The 23,699-nt window shown below is 42.3% G+C and overlaps 1 protein-coding gene across 1 annotated transcript in view; it reads left to right on the top strand.

Annotated features, from left to right (window-relative positions):
• Positions 1–23,699, top strand: part of LOC309838113 (coagulation factor XIII B chain-like) — a 39,659-nt gene that overhangs the window by 1,641 nt on the left and 14,319 nt on the right. The window contains exons 2-8 of the mRNA XM_082679102.1: positions 6,073–6,273; positions 14,780–14,965; positions 16,084–16,260; positions 16,630–16,806; positions 19,490–19,669; positions 19,762–19,947; positions 21,050–21,232. Of these exons, the coding sequence (XP_082535228.1) occupies positions 6,073–6,273; positions 14,780–14,965; positions 16,084–16,260; positions 16,630–16,806; positions 19,490–19,669; positions 19,762–19,947; positions 21,050–21,232 (1,290 nt within the window). The remainder of the gene's footprint in view (positions 1–6,072; positions 6,274–14,779; positions 14,966–16,083; positions 16,261–16,629; positions 16,807–19,489; positions 19,670–19,761; positions 19,948–21,049; positions 21,233–23,699) is intronic.

Here is a 23,699-nt window from a genome sequence, read left to right as displayed (position 1 = left end):
CGTATTTCCTTGTTGCTGAATCTAGTTTGTTGCCCTTTAGTGCTACCTATCTTCATATATTTACTTATCCACTCTCCTAAGGATGGACACATAGTTTCCTCCTAACCTCAAGTAACTCTGAAATGAGTGCTTTCATGTAATCACCTTATTTCTCTGTGACGATTTCTCTTGCCTGTATATATCTCCCATGTAGGGCTATGGGCTCAATTCCTTTTCTTTGTTTCCTGATTTATAACAGATTAGCATTTCCCTCTGCTTTCTGCCTTTTAAAGAGCTGATTTGTGGGAGCTCTTTGCAGACAATACATTTTAACTTCTTGTCACTTTTAGACATTGCAAATTCCTTCTTCCAAAGTGTGATGTGTGTGTTTTGTCAACAGTACTTTTCATGGAAAGACATTCTCAATTTTCATATAATCAGATTCATGAACTTTTGCCTATAGTTTCTGCTAGTTCTAAAGAGTCTTCTTTGTAAATCCCTGGTGGTATGGGTATGGAAAATTGTGAGAATTCTCAGGCGACGGGACCTCCCCTGCGCATGTTTTTATCTGCTCCTTCCTTCCATCAGACTCTGGAAAGTTTCTTTTACTCATAATTCCTTGCCCACTTCCCTCAGCCCTGGGAGGGCACTGCTATTATTTTATGTCTCAGGGTAGCAAGAGGGTTGACTGTCGTCCCCAAGGCATTGAAGGAAAAATAATCCCATCCGCCCGGGTCTTCTACACACCTGCCACTTCCTCCCAACACAAACCCTAGGGGCTGCTCAATAACTGCTTTCTTTTAAGTGTATTTATGATTTTAAAGTCTCCAACGTAAGGACAGATTTTTAAAAATAAATGTTTTCTTTGGAGTATAATGTATGCAGAAAAATGCAAAAAATCATAGGATGCCCCTCTATAAATGTTTACTAAATTTTACTGCACCCGGATCAACAAATAGAACATTGATCGGCACTCAGAAGCCTCCTAAATGTCCCTTTTTTTTTGTGGTACACGGGCCTCTCACTGTTGTGGCCTCTCCCATTGCGGAGCACAGGCTCCGGACGCGCAGGCTCAGCGGCCATGGCTCACGGGCCCAGCTGCTCCGCGGCATGTGGGATCTTCCCGGACTGGGGCACGAACCCGTGTCCCCTGCCTCGGCAGGCGGACTCTCAACCACTGCGCCACCAGGGGAGCCCCCTAAATGTCCCTTTTTAAAGGACTAAACCTCAGGTAACCATCCTGACTTCTCTGACCATGGTTTATCTGGCACGAGGGTGACGTGCCAGAGGTGGGTGGAAGAGGCTTCCAAAGGGATGCTCTCCAGAGCCATCCTGGAACAGGAGCCAGTGCTGCCAAGCTCCAACTCCCCAGAGACAAAGGAGGAGCCTTCACCCACCCCCTGAGCTTGAACACATCCCCAGAAAAAGCACAGGAGCCCCAGTAGAGCTGTGGGACTGGCCTGGGCCACCAGCTTCCCTGTGGCACCCTCTTCTCCATCCTTCTCTCCCCCGTGGCACCCTCCTCCCATCCTCCTCTCCCCTGTGGCACCTTCCTCTCCATCCTCCTCTCCCCCGTGGCACCTTCCTCTCCATCCTCCTCTCCCCCATGGCACCCTCCTCCCATCCTCCTCTCCCCTGTGGCACCCTCCTCCCATCCTCCTCTCCCCCGTGGCACCCTCCTCCCATCCTCCTCTCCCCCGTGGCACCTTCCTCTCCATCCTCCTCTCCCCCTGGCACCCTCCTCCCATCCTCCTCTCCCCGTGGCACCTTCCTCTCCATCCTCCTCTCCCCCATGGCACCTTCCTCCCATCCTCCTCTTCCCCGTGGCACCTTCCTCTCCATCCTCCTCTCCCCCGTGGCACCCTCCTCCCATCCTCTTCCCCGTGGCACCCTCCTCCCATCCTCCTCTCCCCGTGGCACCTTCCTCTCCATCCTCCTCTCCCCCGTGGCACCTTCCTCCCATCCTCCTCTCCCCCGTGGCACCCTCCTCCCATCCTCCTCTTCCCCGTGGCACCCTCCTCCCATCCTCCTCTTCCCCGTGGCACCCTCCTCCCATCCTCCTCTTCCCCGTGGCACCCTCCTCCCATCCTCCTCTTCCCCGTGGCACCTTCCTCTCCATCCTCCTCTCCCCCGTGGCACCCTCCTCCCATCCTCCTCTTCCCCGTGGCACCCTCCTCCCATCCTCCTCTCCCCCGTGGCACCTTCCTCCCATCCTCCTCTTCCCCGTGGCACCTTCCTCTCCATCCTCCTCTCCCCCGTGGCACCCTCCTCCCATCCTCCTCTTCCCCGTGGCACCCTCCTCCCATCCTCCTCTCCCCCGTGGCACCCTCCTCCCATCCTCCTCTTCCCTGTGGCACCTTCCTCTCCATCTTCTCCCCCGTGGCACCCTCCTCCCATCCTCCTCTTCCCCGTGGCACCCTCCTCTCCATCCTCCTCTCCCCCGTGGCACCCTCCTCCCATCCTCCTCTCCCCCGTGGCACCCTCCTCCCATCCTCCTCTCCCCTGTGGCACCCTCCTCCCCTCCTCCTCTCCCCCGTGGCACCCTCCTCCCCTCCTCCTCTCCCCCGTGGCACCCTCCTCCCATCCTCCTCTCCCCCGTGGCACCCTCCTCCCATCATCCTCTCCCCCGTGGCACCCTCCTCCCATCGTCCTCTCCCCCGTGGCACTCTCCTCCCATCCTCACCACAGGGAAGCAGGAGAGGACCATCTGCAGAGGTTGAAAGCTGCCAATCATGCAGCAACAGCATTGCCGAAGATGAGAGCCAGGGCCTGGGCCTCCCAACATGCATCTCCGGAGGTGGCACTCTCCCCTGAACGACTGACATGGTCCCAGACTGTAGAGTTCTTTGGGTTTGGCCTCAGTTCTGGTCCTTGCCTCAGGTCCAAGGAGGGCATGTGAAGCCCAGGCTGTTGCCAGCCCCACCCTCTCCAGAAGCCATCCAAAGGTAAATAACGTTAGTTATTTGGTGGGAGGCTTGGTGAAGGGGCGTGAGAACTGCTGAGGCAGAGGATCAAGCAGAGGCTGGTGGATGGGGGTGAACTGCCCCCAGCCCAGCCATGGACCCTGGGACAGAACCACACATCAAAGCGACAAGCACCCAAAAGAAGAATCTGGGGGGACCCTCTTATATCCAGGGGGCCTCCTGCCTTCCCACCACAAAAAGAAAAAGTCCTTCAGACATCGGAACTGCTCCTGCAGCTGAGGGCCGTCATCTTTGGCTCTTTCCCTCTGACCTCTGCCACTTGCTCCCAAAGCCTGACTCTCCCCTTGTGGGAGCGAGGGCTGGAGACGAAAGAACAGGGAGGCCCTGCGGTGTAGACCGTTTCTCACTCTGCGAGCACCCATCCTTCCTGGCCCAGGACTGCTTCTCCCATCACGGCCCCCTGGGCTGTCCAGACGGGAGGTCCTGGGATCAGGAGCAAGGGACCAACCTCGGAGGCAGCCTCCAGGCCTCCCTCTCCGGGTCTCACAGCGGGGTGTGTGCACCTTGTCTGACGGCTCCTGGCGAGGCCGGCTCTGGGTGAAGCCCAGTCCTGGTGGGAGAGGTTCCTTTCCCTGCACGGATGCCCTCGGCTGCCTGGCTTGACCTCCTGCACGATGAGCCAGGGACCCGGGCGCGTAGCCTGGCCTCCTCGCCTCGCGCGCTGTGTCTTTGGAAGCTCCGGGCAGGCTCTTCTCCTCACGGTCACACTGCTCTCTGGACCCCAAGACTGTCCTCTGGCCTTTCTCAGGTTGGCAGGTGGCCTGAGAAACCGAGTTACCATTCAAGCTCTGCAAACTGATGGAGATGCAGACGGCCCCCACCTGTGGCCGCTGGTGGAGCCGAGGCAAGAGCGGTGCAGTCCGCCCAGCACTGCCAGAGGACCCACCCGGCCTCGTGCGAAGAAAGGATGCTCAGGGCACCTGGGTGCTCACCAAGCAGGAGCGCAGCACGACCATCCAGGCACTGGCTCTCCTGAATGTCCACGAGTCAACCTTCCGCCCCCACACACCTGGCACCGCCGACGGGTCTCAGGTCCTCCACGTGCTCCGTCCCCGCGGCATCTCACCCACGGCAGCTGGGTGGTGGCGCCTTTCAGAAGACGGGAAGGCAGGTGGGAGGAGGTGGTGCCTGTGATGATAGTGGCCTCTGCTCTGGGAAGGCGCCTCTGGCCTGCGTGTCCGAGCTTGATGCCACCAGGATCTCTGAGCCTAGGGGTAGTGGCCTGGGTCAGGACCCACGGACGCCAGGCTGCCATTGGCTACAACCACCGCTTTGGGTAAAGGTCTGTGTTTCATCAGTGCCTGTTGGGATTGAGGGCAGAACGCCTGGGCCTGATTTTTCTCGGCCATCTCTGCTGAGTTCCTGGTTGACCCTCGCCCCTCACCCTGATGGTCGGAGGTCTGATGGGACAGGAGGCGGACGCTGGGCTCATCCTCTGAGCTGCCACCACACGATACTCTTGAGAAGATAAAGCGCCAACCACCCTAGGACCTCAAGTCTGGGTGTAGGGTCGCTTGATGTGTCTGCAACAGCACCTCCCACCATGCAGTCTGAGAACCTGAGAACAACCATCCATCCCTCACATTCTGCCACTGGCACCGATCCCTGCCTTCAACCTTTTGTTGCAGTGGGGCCAGTTCTTCACTTCCCGTTTTACTACATTTCTCCTGGCTCTCTCTGCCTGACAGCCGTGGCAGCTTCCAGAACGGACTGGTCCTCCTGAGGGGTAAGAACCCAGCTGGCACCTGATGGAGGGGTTCCAGGCAAGTGTACCCACAGGCAGCCTGCATATCTGATGAGAGATGGGCATTGGACCTGGAGCAGGTCCATGACTGAGCTCTCCAGTGAGGTGACAAGGGCCCAGGCGGAGTGGCTGGGGGCTTGGTTGAATGAGTGGGGGAGGGGCTCCTTCTTCCAGGAGTGGCACAAGTGGGGAAGGTGGGAGGTGGTGAGGTTGGCAGAAAGAAAAAGGAGGGGACTCAGTAGGAAATTAGGTGGCACGGCGGAGACAATCATAGGTCTGTGAGGTTCACCATGAGCATCAACACTCATGTTGCTGTGTAATATCCCTTGTGTGGATAGTCAGGCGTGTGTTTGTCTTTTCTGCTGTCAGTGGGCACTTGGTTGCTTCCAGTTGGTACCACATGCAGAGACTTGCCAGGAACACTCTCTTACACATGTGGCTGCACAGAGATGTGCTTTCAACGTGGTTTGTACACATTCTGTCGTACTGTTTTCTCAGGAGAGGTCGTACCTGTTTACACTCTTACTTGCAGTGGTCTTGAGCTCCCTTTTCTCCATGTCCGCCCCAACCACTGGGGTAGTCAGTCTCTTCCAGGTCAGTCATTCCTCTGGATGTATGGTTCTATCTCACAGTGATTTAAATTTGCCTTTCCCTGGTGACTGATGAAGCTGAGTCCTCTTTGCTAGACCTCTCACCGTTTAATGTAAGGTTCTCACTCAAGTCTTTTATTTTTTCAGTTGGTTGTCTGTCTTTTTCTTAAAAAACAAAACAAGACAAAAGCCATTCATATGAAAACTTGTAACTGCGTATCTTAAGGAGAACCTCATCTAATCTAGAACTTTCCCATCCAATAATACAGTGGCCAGTAATCGCATGTGGCTTTTGAAATGAGACTAGTCCATATTGGGGTGTGCCATGAGTGTAGATACACACTGGAGTTCAGACTTAGTAGGAAAAAAATAATATGCTTTTAGTATATTGGGTTAAATAAAATCTGTTATTAAAATTAACTTCAACTGTTCCTTTTATTAATGTGCCTGCTAGAAATTTAAATATACATATATGGCTTGTGTTCCTATTAGAACGTACTGTTTGACAAAGTTAGGAAAGGCTTCTCTGAGGAACTGGCCTGCCCAGATTTGTTCTGACTCTTGGGTGTTGTGGTTGCTAGCAGATTACTTCCTGATTGAAAAGGATTGGCAAAAAATACCCTAAAATGTTAAGTAATAAAAATAAGTACTGGGTACTTATGGGTACAAAGTGTCTGCAAACACTTTGAATTTAAAAACCTATTGTCACTTCATCACAAATTGTATGGTTTTAAATATATTTTTCAGTGTTCAGCTTGATATTTTCTCATTTCAGAGAAACCCTGTGGTCTTCCAAGTGTGGAAAATGGAAGGATTGCCCAATATTACTATACTTTTGAAAGTTATTACTTTCCAATGAGCATAAACCAAAATCTGTCATTTTCCTGCTTGGCTGGTTATACAACTGAAACTGGGAAACAAGAGGCCCAGACCACGTGTACGGCAGCAGGATGGTCCCCAGAACCACGGTGCTTCAGTAAGTCAGTGGTGGGGTCAACATCACGTGATAACACGGAAATAAATGAGCTTGTAAAACTAGCATCCCCTAAGATATGGCAGGTGTCTAAACCTTTTGGTAGATAAGAACAAAATTGCTGGCCAACTGTCTTTTTTACAAAATGAAAGCATATACTGTAATTCTGTAAATCACGTCTTTCATTAAAATGTTATCTTCTTTATGTGTTTGTAATATTACCCTGTGAAGAGAATACTGATAGTTATTGAAATTGTTATTATCACATTGCAAAGAAGAGAGGCACCACTGCATGAACACAACCTGAAGGGGCTAGTGCGCCACAGCTGGCTGGGAGGGATTCTGGGAAAAGGTCTGGAGCTGCCGAAGAGGCAAGAGACCTCCAAGAAGCCTGTGTGTGAGCACAGGTCACAATCCACACCTCCTCTCCCGGGAGCCTGTGCAGCCCGCCACCGCCGGGTCCCAGGATCCAGGGACAACTTCCCCGGGAGAACGCACGGCGCGCCTCAGGCTGCTGCAACGTCACGCTGGCCTCTGCCACCGCAGGCTCGCCCCACACTCCATGCCCCTCCCACCCCCCGGCCTGAGTGAGCCAGAGCCCCCGAATCAGCGGCTTCTTTAACCCCATCCTGTCTGAGCGAACAAAAGACGCCCTCAGGCGACCTACACGCAGAGGCGGGGCCAATTCCAAAGCTGAACCCCAGGAACTGTGCGAACAAATAAGAGAAAGGGAAATCTCTCCCAGCAGCCTCAGGAGCAGCGGATTAAATCTCCACAATCAACTTGATGTACCCTGCATCTGTGGAATACCTGAATATAAAAGGAATCATCCCAAATTGAGGAGGTGGACTTTGGGAGCAATGATATGTATATATATTTTTTCCCTTTTTTCTCTTTTTCTGACTGGGTATGTCATGCTTCTGTGTGAGATGTTCTCTGTATAGTTTTGCTTTTACCATTTGTCCTAGGTTCTGTCTGTCCTTTTTTTGTTTGTTTGTTTGTTTGTTTTTTAGTATAGTTTTTAGCGCTTGTTACCATTGGTGGATTTGTTTTTTGCATTGGTTGCTCTCTTCTTTCTTTCTTTTTTTATTACTTTTAAGTAACTTTTTTAAATAATTATTTTTTATTTTAATAACTATTTTATCTTCTTTCTTTCTTTCTTTCTTTCTTTCTTTCTTTCTTTCTTTCTTTCCTTTCTTTCTTTCTTTCTTTCTTTCTTTCTTTCTTTCTTTCTTTCTTTCTTTCTTTCTTTCTTTCTTTCTTTCTTTCTTTCTTTCTTTCTTTCTTTCTTTCTTTCTTTCTTTCTTTCTTTCTTTCTTTTCTTTCTTTCTTTCTTTTCTCCCTTTTATTCTGAGCTGTGTGGATGACAGGCTATTGGTGCTCCAGCCAGGCGTCAGGGCTGTGCCTCTGAGGTGGGAGAGCCAAGTTCAGGACATTGGACCACCAGAGACCTCCTGGCCTCACATAATATCAATCGGTGAGAGCTCTCACAGAGATCTCCATCTCAATGCTAAGACCCAGCTCCACTCAACGACCAGCAACCTACAGTGTGGGATACCCTATGCCAAACAGCTAGCAAGACAGGAACACAACCCCACCCATTAGCAGAGAGGCTGCCTAAAAGCATAATAAGGTCACAGACACCCCAAACCACACCACCAGACGTGGACCTGCCCACCAGAAAGACAAGATCAAGCCTCACCCACTAGTACACAGGCACTAGTCCCCTCCACCAGGAAGGCTACACAACGCACTGAACCAACCTTACCCACTGGGGACAGACACGAAAAACAACAGGAACTATGAACCAGCAGCCTGCAAAAAGGAGACCCTGAACACAGTAAGTTAAGCAAAATGAGAGGACAAAGAAACACACAGCAGATGAAGGAGCAAGGTAAAAACCCAGCAGACCTAAAAAATTAAGAGGAAGTAGACTGTCTACCTGAAAGAGAATTCAGAATAATGATAGTAAAGATGAACAAAAATCTGGGAAATAGAATGGAGAAAATACAAGAAACGTTTAACAAGGACATAGAAGAACTAAAGAGTAAACAAACAATGAGGAATAACACAGTAAATGAAATTAAAAATTCTCTAGAAGGAATCAATAGCAGAATAACTGAGGCAGAGGAACGGATAAGTGACCTGGAAGATAAAATAGGGGAACTAACTACTGCAGGGCAGAATAAAGAAAAAAGAATGAAAAGAACTGAGGACAGTCTCAGACACCTCTGGGACAACATTAAAGGCACCAACATTCTAATTATAGGGATCCCAAAAGAAGAAGAGAAAAGGAAAGGGACTGAGAAAATATTTGAAGGCATTATAGTTGAAAACTTCCTTAATATGGGAAAGGAAATAGTTAATCAAGTCCAGGAAGCACAGAGAGTCCCATACAAGATAAATGCAAGGAGAACCATGGCAAGACACATATTAATCAAACTGTCAAAAATTAAATACAAAGAAAAAATATTCAAAGCAGCAAGGGAAAAACAACAAATAACATACAAAGGAATCCCCATAAGGTTAACAGCTGATCGTTCACCAAAAACTCTGTAAGCCAGAAGGGAGTGGCAGGATATATTTAAAGTGATGAAGGAGAAACACCTACAACCAAGATTACTCTACCCAGCAAGGTTCTCATTCAGAATTGACGGATAAGTTAAAACATTTACAGACAAGCAAAAGCTAAGAGAATTCAGCACAACCAAAAGAGCTTTACAACAAATGCTAAAGGAACTTCTCTAGGCAGGAAACACAAGAGAAGGAAAAGACCTACAATAACAAACCCCAAACAGTTAAGAAAATGGTAATAGGAATATACATATCGATAATTACCTTAAGTGTAAATGGATTAAATGCTCCAAACAAAACATAGAGACTGGATGAATGGATACAAAAACAAGACCCATATATATGCTGTCTACAAGATGCCCACTTCTGACCTAGGGACACATACAGACTGAAAGTGAGGGGATGGAAGAAGATATTCCATGCAAATGGAAATCAAAAGAAAGCTGAAGTAGCAATTCTCATATCACAAAATATAGACCTTAAAACAAAGACTATTACAAGAGAAAAGGAAGGACACTACATAATGATCAAGGGATCAATCAAAGAAGAGGATATAACAATTGTAAATATTTATGCACCCAACATAGGAGCACCTCAATATATAAGGCAAATACTAACAGCCATAAAAAGGGAAATTGACAGTAACACAATCATAGCAGGGGACTTTAACACCCCACTTTCACCAATGGACAGATCATCCAAAATGAAAATAAATAAGGAAACACAAGCTTTAAATGATACATTAAATAAGATGGACTTAATTGGCATTTATAGGACATTCCATCCAAAGACAACAGAATACACTTTCTTCTCAAGTGCTCATGGAACGTTCTCCAGGATAAATCGTATCTTGGGTAACAAATCAAGCCTTGGTAAATTTAAGAAAATTGAAGTCGTATCAAATATCTTTTCCGACCACAATGTTATGAGATTAGATGTCAATTACAGGAAAAAATCTGTAAAAAATACAAACACATGGAGGCTAAACAATACACTATTTAATAACCAAGAGATCACTGAAAATATCAAAGAGGAAATCAAAAATACCTAGAAACAAATGACAATGAAAACACAACGGCCCAAAACCTGTGGGATGCAGCAAAAGCAGTTCTAAGAGGGAAGTTTATAGCAATACAATCCTGCCTTAAGAAACAAGAAACATCTGAAATGTAAAACCTAACCTGACACCTAAAACAATTAGAGAAAGAAGAACAAAAAAAACCCAAAGTTAGCAGAAGGAAAGAAATCATAAAGATCAAATCAGAAATAAATGAAAAAGAAATGAAGGAAACAATAGCAAAGATCAATAAATTTAAAAGCTGGTTCTTTAAGAAGATAAACGAAATTGATAAACCATTAGGCAGACTCATCAAGAGAAAAAGGGAGAAGACTCAAATCAATAGAATTAGAAATGAAAAAGGAGAAGTAACAACTGACACTGCAGAAATACAAAGGATCTTGAGAGATTACTACAAGCAACTATATGCCAATAAAATGGACAACCTGGAATAAATAGACAAATTCTTAGAAATGCACAACCTTCCGAGACTGAACCAGGAAGAAATAGAAACTATAAACAGACCAATCACAAGCAAAGAATTTGAAACTATGATTAAAAATCTTCCAACAAACAAAAGCCCAGGACCAGATGGCTTCACAGGAGAATTCTATCAAGCATTTAGAGAAGAGCTAATACCTACCCTTCTCAAACTTCCAAAATATAGCAGAGGGTGGAAAACTCCCAAGCTCATTCCACACGGCCACCATCACCCTGATACCAAAACCAGACAAAGATGTCACAAAGAAAACTACAGGCCCATATTACTGATGAACATAGATGCAAAAATCCTCAATAAAATACCAACAAACAGAATCCAGCAGCACACTAAAAGGGTCATACACCATGATCAAGGGGGGTTTATCCCAGGAATGCAAGGATTCTTCAGTATACGCAAGCCAATCAACGTGATACACCATATTAACAAATTGAATGAGAAAAACCATATGATCATCTCCATAGACGCAGAGAAAGCTTTTGACAAAATTCAACACCCATTTATGATAAAAAACCCTCCAGAAAGTAGGCATAGAGGGAACTTACCTCAACATAATAAAGGCCATATATGACAAACCCACAGCCAACATCGTCCTTAATGGTGAAAAACTGAAACCATTTCCACTAAGATCAGGAATAAGACAAGGTTGCCCACCCTCACCACTGTTATTCAACATACTTTTGTAGGTTTTAGCCACAGCAATCAGAGAAGAAAAAGAAATAAAAGGAATCCAAATCAGAAAAGAAGAAGTAAAGCTGTCACTGTTTGCAGATGACATGATACTATACATAGAGAATCCTAAAGATGCTACCAGAAAACTACTAGAGCTAATCAATCAATTTGGTAAAGTAGCAGGATAGAAAATGAATGCACAGAACTCTCTTGCATTCCTATACACTAAAGATGAAAAACCTGAAAGTGAAATTAAGAAAACACTCCCATTACCATTGCAACAAAAAGAAAGAAATATCTAGGAATAAACCTACGTAAGGAGACAAAAGACCTGTATGCAGAAAATTATAAGACACTGATGAAAGAAATTAAAGATGATACAAATAGATGGAGACATATATCATGTTCTTGGATTGGAAGAATCAACATTGTGAAAATGACTCTACTACCCAAAGCAATCTACAGATTCAATGCAATCCCTATCAAACTACCACTGGCATTTTTCACAGAACTAGAACAAAATAATTCCACAATTTGTATGGAAACACAAAAGACCCCGAATAGCCAAAGCAGTCTTGAGAAAGAAAAACAGAGCTGGAGCAGTCAGGCTCCCTGACTTCAGACTATACTACAAAGCTACTGTAATCAAAACAGGGTGGTACTGGCACAAAAACAGAAATATAGATCAGTGGAACAGGATGGAAAGCCCAGAGATAAACCCACGCACATATGGTCACCTTATCTTTGATAAAGGAGGCAAGAATATACAGTGGAGAAAAGACAGCCTCTTCAGTAAGTGGTGCTGGGAAAACTGGACAGCTACATGTAAAAGAATGAAATCACTACAGTCCCTAACACCATACACAAAAATAAACTCAAAATGGATTAAAGACCTAAATGTAAGGCCAGACACTATTAAACTCTTAGAGGAAAATATAGGCAGAACACTCTATGACATAAATCACAGGAAGATTCTTTTTGACTCACCTCCTAGAGAAATGGAATTAAAAACAAAAACAAATGGGACCTAATGAAACTTCAAAGCTTTTGCACAGCAAAGGAAACCATAAAAAAGACAAAAAGACAACCCTCCGAATGGGAGATTTGCAAATGAAGCAACTGACAAAGGATTAATCTCTTAAAATTTGCAAGCAGCTCGTGCAGCTCAATATCAAAAGAACAAACAACCCAATCCAAAAATGGGCAGAAGAACTAAATAGACATTTCTCCAAAGAAGATGTACAGATTGCCAACAAACACATGAAAGGATGCTCAACATCATTAATCATTAGAGAAATGCAAATCAAAACTATAATGAGATATCATCTCACACCAGTCAGAATGGCCATGATCAATAAATCTACAAACCATAAATGCTGGAGAGGGTGTGGAGAAAAGGGAACCCTCTTGCACTGTTGGTGGGAATGTAAATGGATACAGCCACTATGGAGAACAGTATGGAGGCTCCTTAAAAAACTACACATAGAACTACCATATGACCCAGCAATCCCACTACTGGGCATATACCCTGAGAAAACCATAATTCAAAAGAGTCATGTACCACAATATTCATTGCAGCTCTATTTACAATAGCCAGGACATGGAAACAACCTAAGTGTCCAGCAACAGATGAATGGATAAAGAAGATGTGGCACATATGTAAAATGGAATATTCCTCAGCCATAAAAAGAAATGAAACTGAGTTATTTGTAGTGAGGTGGATGGACCTAGAGTCTGTCATACAGAGTGAAGTAAGTCTGAAAGAGAAAAATAACATATGCTAACACATATATATGGAATCTAAAAGAAAAAGAAAAAAGGTCATGAAGAACATAGGGGCAAGACGGGAATAAAGACGCAGACCTACTAGGGAATGGACTTGAGGATACAGGGAGGGGGAAGCGTAAGCTGGGACAAAGTGAGAGAGTGGCATGGACACATATACACTACCAAATGTAAAATAGATAGCTAGTGGGAAGCAGCCGCATAGCACAGGGAGATCAACTCGTGCTCTGTGACCACCTAGAGAGGTTGGATAGGGAGGGTGGGAGGGAGGGAGACACAAGAGGGAAGAGATTTGGGGATATATGTATATGTATAACTGATTCACTTTGTTATAAAGCAGAAAGTAATACACCATTGTAAAGCAATTATACTCCAATAAAGATGTTAAAAAAAAAAAAAGAATGAGGGGCTTTTACAGAGAGTTCTGCAGGAGACCGAAAAATGCTTGACATTGGCCTTAGGAAGCATATATAGGGTTGTTACTCTAGTATTTTATCATTTGAAAGACTCTCCTTTGTATGACAACTTTTTCTCACATAATATCCATTGAAAAATGTGTTTTTTTGAGTTCAAATTTGTGAAAAGGAAATCTGATCGGCTCATCTCAATATTTCATGTGAGGCTACACTAGAGTCAAACTATCAGCTGGCTTCCATGGAGTCAGGTTACCTCTCTTGATTGACACATTCCCCAGGCTCTGTTTTGCAGAGTAAGGCGCTTTGGTTGAGTCAGTTTCATTCAGAAGAAGTGGGTATGTTGCTTATGGTGGTCGATATGTCCAGTGAATATATCTATTTGGGATAATTATCCACTCCATGACTTGTGGACGGAGCATCAATTTAAGCATTGCACTTTTAGTATTAACATGGACCACAGATTAACTGTAATAAATACATCTCACTCATAACTAGAGCATAAAAGTAAATTAAACATCTTAGATGAGATGATGTGAGAGCAGTGAAGTAGGACCCAGAAAAGGATGTTGCAGGGTTAGCATTGCAGTGTCAGGATTGAGACACCCTCTGTGGCCAGACTGCCGCCTGTGAATACTGCTCCAACACTGAAAAGTGGCTTAAACATTCCAAGCTGGACTTTCTCACCTATAAAATGCAAATCATACAGCTTCGATGAGATCATCTTTATAAAGGGCTCGCCACACAGCAAGTACAACATATATTTAAACTAATATTAACCTTGGACAAGTCTCTTCGCCTTTCTGAATTGGTTTGTTATGAGGGTCCATTAATGAGGCTTAAAAAATGATTAAACTCCATACAATGCTAAGGTAAATGTACTGTCCAACACATCACAGTTCCAAGTATTTAGTAAAAATTAGCTCTGTGAACTCCAAGGTTTTGAGTAGCCTGTCTGTGACTCAGTCACAGTTTACATGGACTGACTATGGAGTCTTACTGTGCAGGTAGGTGATCAGAGGCTTAAAAAATAAATGAACACAGTTTTCACATTAAATTGTCTGCATGATTCTTTAAGGATGCATAGAGTAGGTATATGTGCTTTAGTTACATCATGTTAAAAATTATCAAATGCAGTGGCCTCAAAAGTATTAGGAAGTAAACCCAAAAGAAATTCTTTCTATTTTCCATTAATGACAATTAGTTAGAAGAAGATCCCTGGATATATTTTCTAACGTAGATGAGGTAGGGGTGGGATGACTGTGAGAACTGAAGTTAGTACATCCAAGAATTTTATTGTCAAATTGAATCAACTTTTAAAGAAATTTGATGCAGAGCAAGCAGGATAGTTCCAAAATTAAATTAAATCAAGGAATTGTGGAGTGAACATTTTTCTTTCTCCTTAAAATTCCAAGAATAATATTAAACTTTTGCATTGTTAGTTTTACAGCTTAGTAAAGAACAAGCTTAATTTCATCAATTTAGAACAGAAATATTTTTTCCCCACAGAAAAATGCCCTAAGCCTGACCTGAGGAACGGTTACGTCTTTGACACAAAATTATTTTACAAAATTCAAGAGAACATGCGTTATCATTGTGCATCAGGGTACAAAACCACAACAGGGCAGGATGAAGGAGTGGTTCAATGCCTCCCTGTTGGATGGTCTTCTCAGCCAACCTGTAGGAAGGAACATGGTATGTGTTTAAGAATTATCTCCTAAATCTGAAGGTAAGAGCTTGTGAGTTCAATGCTTTCTTATATGGGTAGGCATTCTTGTTTAAATATAATTATTTTATTATGTCTCTCGATGCAGGAAGTTATTATATTGTTTCCCTCTAATGCTGGGTGTTTCCTTAATCCAAGGATTCCCAACCTCTACCACACACCTACTCCAGCAGTTCCTATTTTTTACTAGTAAACAAAGAATTGGAGTGGAATAAAAGGAAAGACCCTTAATGAAACTTTCTGTCACAACATACATAAATTAGTATTTCCTTCATTAGAGAAGAGTTTGAAATAATGCACATTATTTTATACCTCAAACCAATATCAGATAAACTTAAAAATAACCCAATCAGGGACTTCCCTGGTGGCGCAGTGGTTGCGAATCCACCTGCCAATGCAGGGGACATGGGTTCGAGCCCTGGTCCGGGAAGATTCCACATGCTGCAGAGCAACTAAGCCTGTGCGCCACAGCTACTGAGCCTGCGCTCTAGAGCCTGCAAGCCACAACTACTGAGCCCGCATGCCACAGCTACTGAAGCCCACGCTCCTAGAGCCTATGCTCTGCAGCAAGACAAGTCACCACAATGAGAAGCCTGTGCACAGCAACGAAGAGTAGCCCCAGCTCACCACAACTAGAGAAAGCCCACGTGCAGCAGCAAAGACCCAACGCAGCCAAAAATAAATAAATAATAAATTTATTTTAAAAATAACCCACTTATTTGTATATATATATATGTATATATATAGTTAGTGTGGTGTTATCTATTTAAATTATACAAATCCACAGATGGGACATCATCAAAAAATCGCTACTGCACAAGTTTTCTATTGAATTGTGACCTTTGGCCAAATACACTAGAGTAGAATTTTAAAGACTGAAGACAGGTAGAGCTAGGATTCAGGGTGCATGAAGAAAGGGAATCCAGAGACAAAGGCAAACTTTGATTATTTTTCAATTTTGCCAAGAGCTGATTCTGTCATATATTGTTAAAATTCATAGAAAATACTTTTTGAGATTTCCTTTTAATATTCTAGGTTTAGGGATGGAGTTCATAAAACAAATGACTTTAATTTCTTTTTTTTTTAGAAACATGTTTGGCCCCTGAATTACATCACGGAAATTATTCCACAACACAGAAGATGTTCAAAGTGAAGGACAAAATACGATATGAGTGTGCCTCTGGGTACCACACAGCTTCCGGGAAGAGGACAGAGGAGGTGGAGTGTCACCCGTACGGATGGGCCCTCACCCCACGATGTGCCAGTAGGTTCTCACTTTGAAGACGACTACTTTCACTTTGAAAACTCCCTCTCAGAAATGGGTACAAGTTGTTATGCGAATTATGTTCCTTTTTTCATATTTTTTTGCTTCTGGTTTTAATGATGTTGACAGTAGGCTTTCATCATTTCAAGCTCTCAAAGAGGGAAAAATCCTTTTAGCTCAGATACTTAAATTAAAATAAGTTTAATGATATTCAATAAATATATAAATTGGCAAGCTTTTACTAGGAATAACAAAATTTGGCAAAGTTGCTGATTTCTAATTCAGATATGGCAGGTAAGTAGTGGGTGAATTTTGTTCTAGCAGGAAAAATAACACTTCTTTGTTTTTTATTTGTTCTTTCATTTTTAGAATTAATATGTTCTTCTTTAAGATCAATAGAAAATGGTTATTTTCATCCTGTGAAGCAAACCTATGAAGAAGGAGACGTAGTTCAGTTTTTCTGTCATAAAAATTATTATCTAAGTGGATCTGATTTAATTCAGTGCTATAACTTTGGTTGGTACCCAGAATCTCCTGTCTGTGAAGGTAATTTTTAAAATTTCATACTCACACAAATAAAATATCATGTCTGAATCAGCTTTAATTTCTTTAATTTCTATGGAAAAAAGTCTCTGATGATATCTAATTCTTCTCCAGAGTGCTATTTTTTTAAATAAATATTGTCTTTTAAATCAGTGCTATTTTCAACAGTCTTTAATACATTTAATCTGAAGAAATCTTAATTTTTACATTAGTTTGTAGAGTGGATATATCTTTTAAATATATTTTTAAAAATCTATTATAAATTGTAAATCTCTCATTATAATGAATAATTGTTGTTGTTGGGAATTAACTAGATCCAGTTGTCCCAAGTTGGCAGCTTTGTGGAGGTACTTTCTTATTACTTAGCCACATATTCCCTGATGTGAAAATACAGTCTTCAGAACAGTGGGGTAAAGAGCAGGAAAAGCAGCAGAATGTTACCCAGATTGAAAATGAAAACTGAGGTCATCCAGTAAGAGCCACTGTCAAATGGGACGTCTGTGGTTCCATTTATATCACTGGCTGTGTTCAAGCAGGTGGTATGATTATCTGTTAAGAGACATCAATTCAATAGTCATATAATCACACCTGCAGTGTTATATGAAGGAGGTCCTGGTCTAGCAGAGGAAACAGATACAAATCATTGGTACAATGTGACAACTGGTGTAATAAAGTCAGGCATAAGGTGTTTGAACAAACACTGAAGGTTCTGATTGATATGGTGTGGGACAGTGTTTACAGAGGTGATGGATAATGTCTGAACTGGGCCTTAAAAGATAAATAGGACTTGGAGGATTGGGAAGGATGGGGAGAGGTAAAGGGCTTGATAGCCTCTATTGTCTCTGTAATGTAGGAAATAGTGTCATTATTAACAGGCAGGAGAAAGACAGGAAAGGAAAACTTGGAAGAGAGTAGTGAAGATTTGAAACAGTTGCTGAGAGGAACGAAAGAGGGGTCACCAGGGTTATGCAGTGGGGTTTCCCAGAACTGCCATCATTCTCTAAATGCTGCCATCATTCTCTAAATGCTCATCCTCTAAATTCTCTAAACAATGACTTTAATTTTTTTTGTTAGAAATATTCTTTTTAAAACTTTCCAGTGGTGCCCAACAGCCTTGCTCTAACAGCAGAGAGGAAGATTGTTAGCAAATTACCTGTAGCATATTATTTCAAAATGAAATGGCAGACCCCTACCTACTTATCACCTGTTCGCCCCACTCCCACCAAATTAAGTCAGGTGCCAACATTCCTGCTATCGTTTTCTAGCAAACAGTCCTTAGATGTAGGATGGGCAGTGTAGTCGTCTGAGTAATGCCTCCCTCCCTCCCAAAAGAAAATATTCATATTCAAGTCCCTGGAACCAGTGAATGTTACCCTATAGGGCAAAAGGGACTTTGCAGATGTGATGAAATTAAGGATCTGGAGAGAGGAATAATATCTGGGATTATCCATGTGGGCCCCAAATGTAATCATAAGCATCATAATTATATAAGAGGGAGGCAGAGGGAGATTTGACTACAGAAGATCAAGTATGAGATGTGACGATGGAAGCAAAGGTTGGAGTGAAAAAGGAAGGGGTCATAAGCCAAGGAGGGCACGCAGCCCCCAGAAGCTTGCAGAGGCAAAGAAGCTGCTTGTCTCCTAAAGGCTCCAGAAGGAACACAGCTCTCCTGATACCTTGATTTCAGCCCAGTGAAACCGATTCTGGACTTTGGCTTCCAGAAATGTAAGAGAATAAAGGTGTGCTATTTTTTAAGCCTCTCCATTGTGGTAATTGGTCACGGCAGCCATGGGAAATTAATATAGTCAGTATTTTAGAATAGTTAAGAGCAGGAGATTTTAATTCAGATAGACACGGGTTTAGGAGCAGATCCACCACTTACTAATAATTTACTTACTTTATAAGTTTTAGTTTCTTTGTCTGTAATATGGGAGATGTAATAGTCCCCACTTAAAGTTATTTTAAGATTAAAGGAGATAATGAATGTAATGTGCTGGCTCTTTTAGTTTTCTATTGGCACGAACTTAACAGCTTGAAACCACACACCTGTGTCTCACAGTTTCTGTGGGTCAGAATTCTGGGTGGAGCTGACCTGGCTCTGTGTCCGTGTCTAACAAAGCTGCAGTCAAGGTGTCAGGTGGGACTGCGGTGTCATCTGGGGCTGGGCTCGGGAAGAACCTGCTTTCAAGTTCACTGTGGTTTGTGGCAGCATTTGGAGCTTGGCAGGCTGCGGAGCAGAGGGCTTCAGTCTCCTCCTGGATGCCCCTGCAGGCAGCCCTGTGCCCCCTGCCCTCTGACCCACCCCATTCGGAAGCTCGCGATGAAGCAGCTTGCTTCTCTTCCAGATCAGCTGCGAAAGAGCTCGGCAAGAACGGCCTTACCATACTGTGCTGCGAGAGTATGTGTGCATGGTCATCGCATCCATCCTTGTGGCTGTGTTTAAACAGGTCACATGCATCCCATCATCTTGGCTGTGTTCATTGCTTAGAAGCAAGTCCCAGTTCCTGTTCTTGGGGAGGGGCATGACTCAAGGAAGTCAGCCTCAGGATGTGGGGATCCAGGGGGTGGCCCCAGTCTGTCTGCCATACTTCTTAGGGTCCTTGGCACAATGAATGTGCTTATGAAATCTTAACTATTATTTTTTGGTAATTATATGACTAAATATACTGATGTTTCTCCATAAAAGGAAGAAGAAATCGATGTCCTCCTCCCCCTGTGCCTCTGACCTCCAGAATCCAAAGGTACTCCACCACTTATCGTCACGGAGAAACAGTGCGTATAGAGTGTGGACTTAACTTTGAGAGGCAGGGATCAGAAGAGATACGCTGTGAAAATGGAAAATGGACAGAACCTCCCAAATGCATTGGTTAGCAGCACCTCAAATGAGCTTTCCCTAAAATGCAACCTGCGTGCATGTGGAGCTAAATGGTCTCTTCTGTTTCAATTTTCCCTTTTCAGAAGAAAAGCAGAGGATGGGCTGTGAGGACCCGCCCTTGGTTGAGAATGCTGCAGCAAACCTATCCTCCAAGGTCTATTATAATGGGGATAAAGTGACATACGTGTGTGAAAGAGGGTATCACCTCCGGGGACCAGAAGAGATAACTTGTAAACGTGGAAAATGGACCCTTCCCCCTGAGTGTGTTGGTATGTGTGCTGCGTTTCACATCCAGAGCTAAGCCTAGTGTGTAACATTTTCCTTTGTTTAATTCACACACTTACAGCAACGGTCCATTGCTTAGAAGAGTTTGAAACACACAGATAGAGCACTTACTCTGCTATTTTTCCTGAGCATATGGAGCTCTCTGTAGAATTTAACTGGATATAAAGAATTGGGAAACAAACAAGTTTTTAACATCTTGATGATAGTACTTTTGCATCTGGCCATTCTGAGCCCTCCACCCTCTGAGCCATATACCTGCTCTTTTATCTCACTGAAGGGCACAACCAGGGTACCACTCCTTGGTGCTACCCATCCTGCCATCCTTCTCATTTCTTTTTTTTCTTTTTTTTTTTTTTTGCGGTACGCGGGCCTCTCAGTGTTGTGGCCTCTCCCGTTGCGGAGCGCAGGCTCAGCGGCCATGGCTCATGGGCCCAGCCGCTCCGCGGCATGTGGGATCTTCCCGGACTGGGGCACGAACCCGTGTCCCCTGCATCGGCAGGGGGACTCTCAACCACTGCGCCACCAGGGAAGCCCTCTCCTCATTTCTTGATCAGGTCCTAGAGAGACCACAGACATGTTTACTGAGGATATCTGTTGTGTAAGAGAAAAGCTATTAAAGATGCTAGAGAAATTAGCCGAGTAGGAGAAAGACTCTGAAGACAGAGAGAAAAATGGAAATTTTCATCCATGGGCTGATTGAGATCTGAGATGAAGAGAGATGAGAAGGAAAAAATAAAAATGGATAATAACAAAGGTCAGTTTTTAAATGGACCATAATCGTTAGGTTAAAGAACACTGTTTACCTTTCTGTACATTTTAAGAGTATCTATAGCAAGAGTCCTTCAGAAGTAAGAAAAGTGAAAAATCCGCTGCATACTTGTCCTTCAGCAAAACATTTGCTCTTTAGTTTGGCTTAGTAAATTTTAACAATACTTAGCTGAATAAAGTTTCTCTGATTCTGGTACACTGAGAGATCAATTGTCCTAAATTACATAGTGAAATATTAAAGTACTATTGTATGCGCAGCTGTATTATATCATTATGTTGTTATGTTTGTATTAATTTAAAAATAACTTCTTTTCTTAGGAAATACTGAGAATTGTAATTCTCCACCTGATGTAATAAATGGAGCTGTTATTGGTGGATTATTAGCAAGCTACCCAACAGGATCCTCAGTGGAATATAGATGCAATGAATATTACTTATTGAGAGGAGCAAAAATATCTCATTGTGAACAAGGAAAATGGTCATCCCCACCTGTTTGCTTAGGTAAGATAGAGAACACATTGAATTAAAAAAATTTTTCCCAGCCTTATTGAGATACAATTGACATATAACCTTGTGTATGTTTAAGGTGTATAATGTGATGATTTGATACACAAATACATTGTGAAATTATTACCACAATAAGGTTAGTTTATTTATCCTTCACCTCATGTAATTTTGGGCGTTGTTGTTATGATGAGAGCATTCAAGATCCACTCTTAGCAACTTTTAAGTGCACAACATTGGGGTGGTTTTTTTAAAATTTTTTACTTTTATCTTATTTATTTTTTTATATATTGTTTTGTACATTAGGTCCCTGGAACTTATTCTGCTTATAGCAGGACACATTGAATTTGTTTTACCCTTATGTTTGTATTCTTACATGATTTTCATATAATGTTTTATAGCATGGAAAAGAGAATTTTGTATATATCTTTCATTCTTCAAGTGTTTTACCTTATCGTTTCTGTCAGCAGAAAACATCCCTAGTATCTTAGGGTTTAGGCTATACTCGTTCTTACCCCACTGCATTTTTTTTTTTTTTAATGTGGTAACATAAGAACAACAAAACTTTACCATTTTAACCATGTTTAAGTGTCCACTTCAGTGGCATTAAACATAATCACATTTGTGTGTCTGATTACATTTGTGTTGTCTTTCTCCTAACTGGAATTTCCCCTGGTTGTTTATATTCCTCGTTGTCTCTCTTATTGTCCTCAGAATGTCATTTGGACAGAAGAATAATCAATCCAATTCTTTCCTTGAAAGAGCATGTCGTTTATAGCTTTCTTTGCCACTGCTTCCTCACTTTTGTTTTATCTTGTTGAGCAGATAAAAATGTTTGTAGTTACTCTATATTTTGGATTAAGGCATGGATTAATTAATGTTAATGTTTTCAAGTAGAAAACTGAGGCAGCTATCTAAATAATTACCTAAATTGAAATTACTTTGGGAAAACAATATTCACCTCTCATTTCAAGCCTATAGATTTGCCTCATTTTTTAACTTTGCTAGTCAGAGTTACATTTAAAAGTAACGTACCTGGTCACTACAGTTGCAAAGAACTTCTTACATTGTGACTTCTACAAATAGAAAATTGCATGATAAACTCCCTATAAGTTAAAAAAGACGTTTAGTTAAAAATATTAGCCCTTTAAACTACAAAAGCAAATCATTGTTATCTACAAGAAAATTAATAAACATACAGAATAAACTAGAAGAAAACAGAAAATATCAGTAACCTTGCCGGAAACGTCAGTGACTTAGATAATGGTCTTTTACACCTTTTTCTACACCAGCTTCCAACATACATATTCACAAAACTTTATGATATCATGAAGAGGCTATGAATCTTGTTTCTTTCACTTAAACTATATTATGAACATGGTTTGCTATATTTCTACATTATATTTTAATGGCTATACAGTTTTCCTTAATGCAGATATGCCATAATTTAATTATTTTTTGATGGACATTTAGTGTGTTTTCAACATTTTTATATTCCACACAGTACATCTTGTACTAAATATTTGTACATGTAAATAATCTTTATTTTTTAATAAAATAAAATTAATTCTATTTATTTCACATGTTTTGTTTTTGTTTTCAGATTATCTGAAGAGGAATTTCTGGATCAAAGAGATCTGGAATTTTAATTAAATTTCTGATAATTTCCAAACTGCCCTTCATAAAGTTTATTCTGATTTATGATCCTAGCATCAGTGAATTAATGAAGTAGTTTCTTAATCTTTGTGAACTTGAATATCTTAATCTTTACATATTGTTAATTAAGCAATTAAACTTACTTTAATTGGATTTATTTGGGTATTAAACAGTTGACATTTTTCAATTTCTAATGGCCATAGGTGGTTTTTCAATGAACTGATTGTTCATAGTTTAGCGATTTTTCCATACCCATAAGAGCTTTATCTATATAAATTAATTATCCATTTGACAGTTATGTATATTGCAGCTATTTTTTGTTTTCCTCTTCCTTTTATTTATAGTGTTTTTAATATACATAAATTTAAGTTTTAAGTCAGCTCTTTCAGCATCTCCTTTGTGGTTTCTCTCCTTCAAGTCATTCTTAGTTTGCTGTTCACATTCACATTCAGATATATCTTCACCTGTAGTTTTTCTATTGCTCTCATATTTTCATAAATGATTTTGATGTTAAGCTTTTGATGATGTGATTGATATTGCATTGAATGGAAGTACAGTCATCTCTGAGGATAGAGACTGGACCGAAATTGTAAAGGAAAAGCTAGTAATGGAACAATCCCATAGGGAACAATAAGGTTTAAGGAAACCTATCATTTTCTGTCTGGAGCAATTGCCTCATGACATTTAGGCTTGGTGCCCACAGCCTAAAGCAAATACTGAGTGAAGATCATTTATTGTCATCAGGGCAAGAGGAGAGAGCTTTGTACATCTTACTTGTCCTGTGGGACTGAAAATACTCTCACTACGA

The sequence above is a fragment of the Grampus griseus genome (genome assembly GCF_964374135.1).
Source record: "Grampus griseus genome assembly, chromosome: 1".
Taxonomy (NCBI): Eukaryota; Metazoa; Chordata; class Mammalia; order Artiodactyla; family Delphinidae; genus Grampus; species Grampus griseus.
The sequence above is the reverse complement of the archived record's forward strand: the minus strand, read 5'-3'. Positions and strand labels throughout refer to the sequence as shown.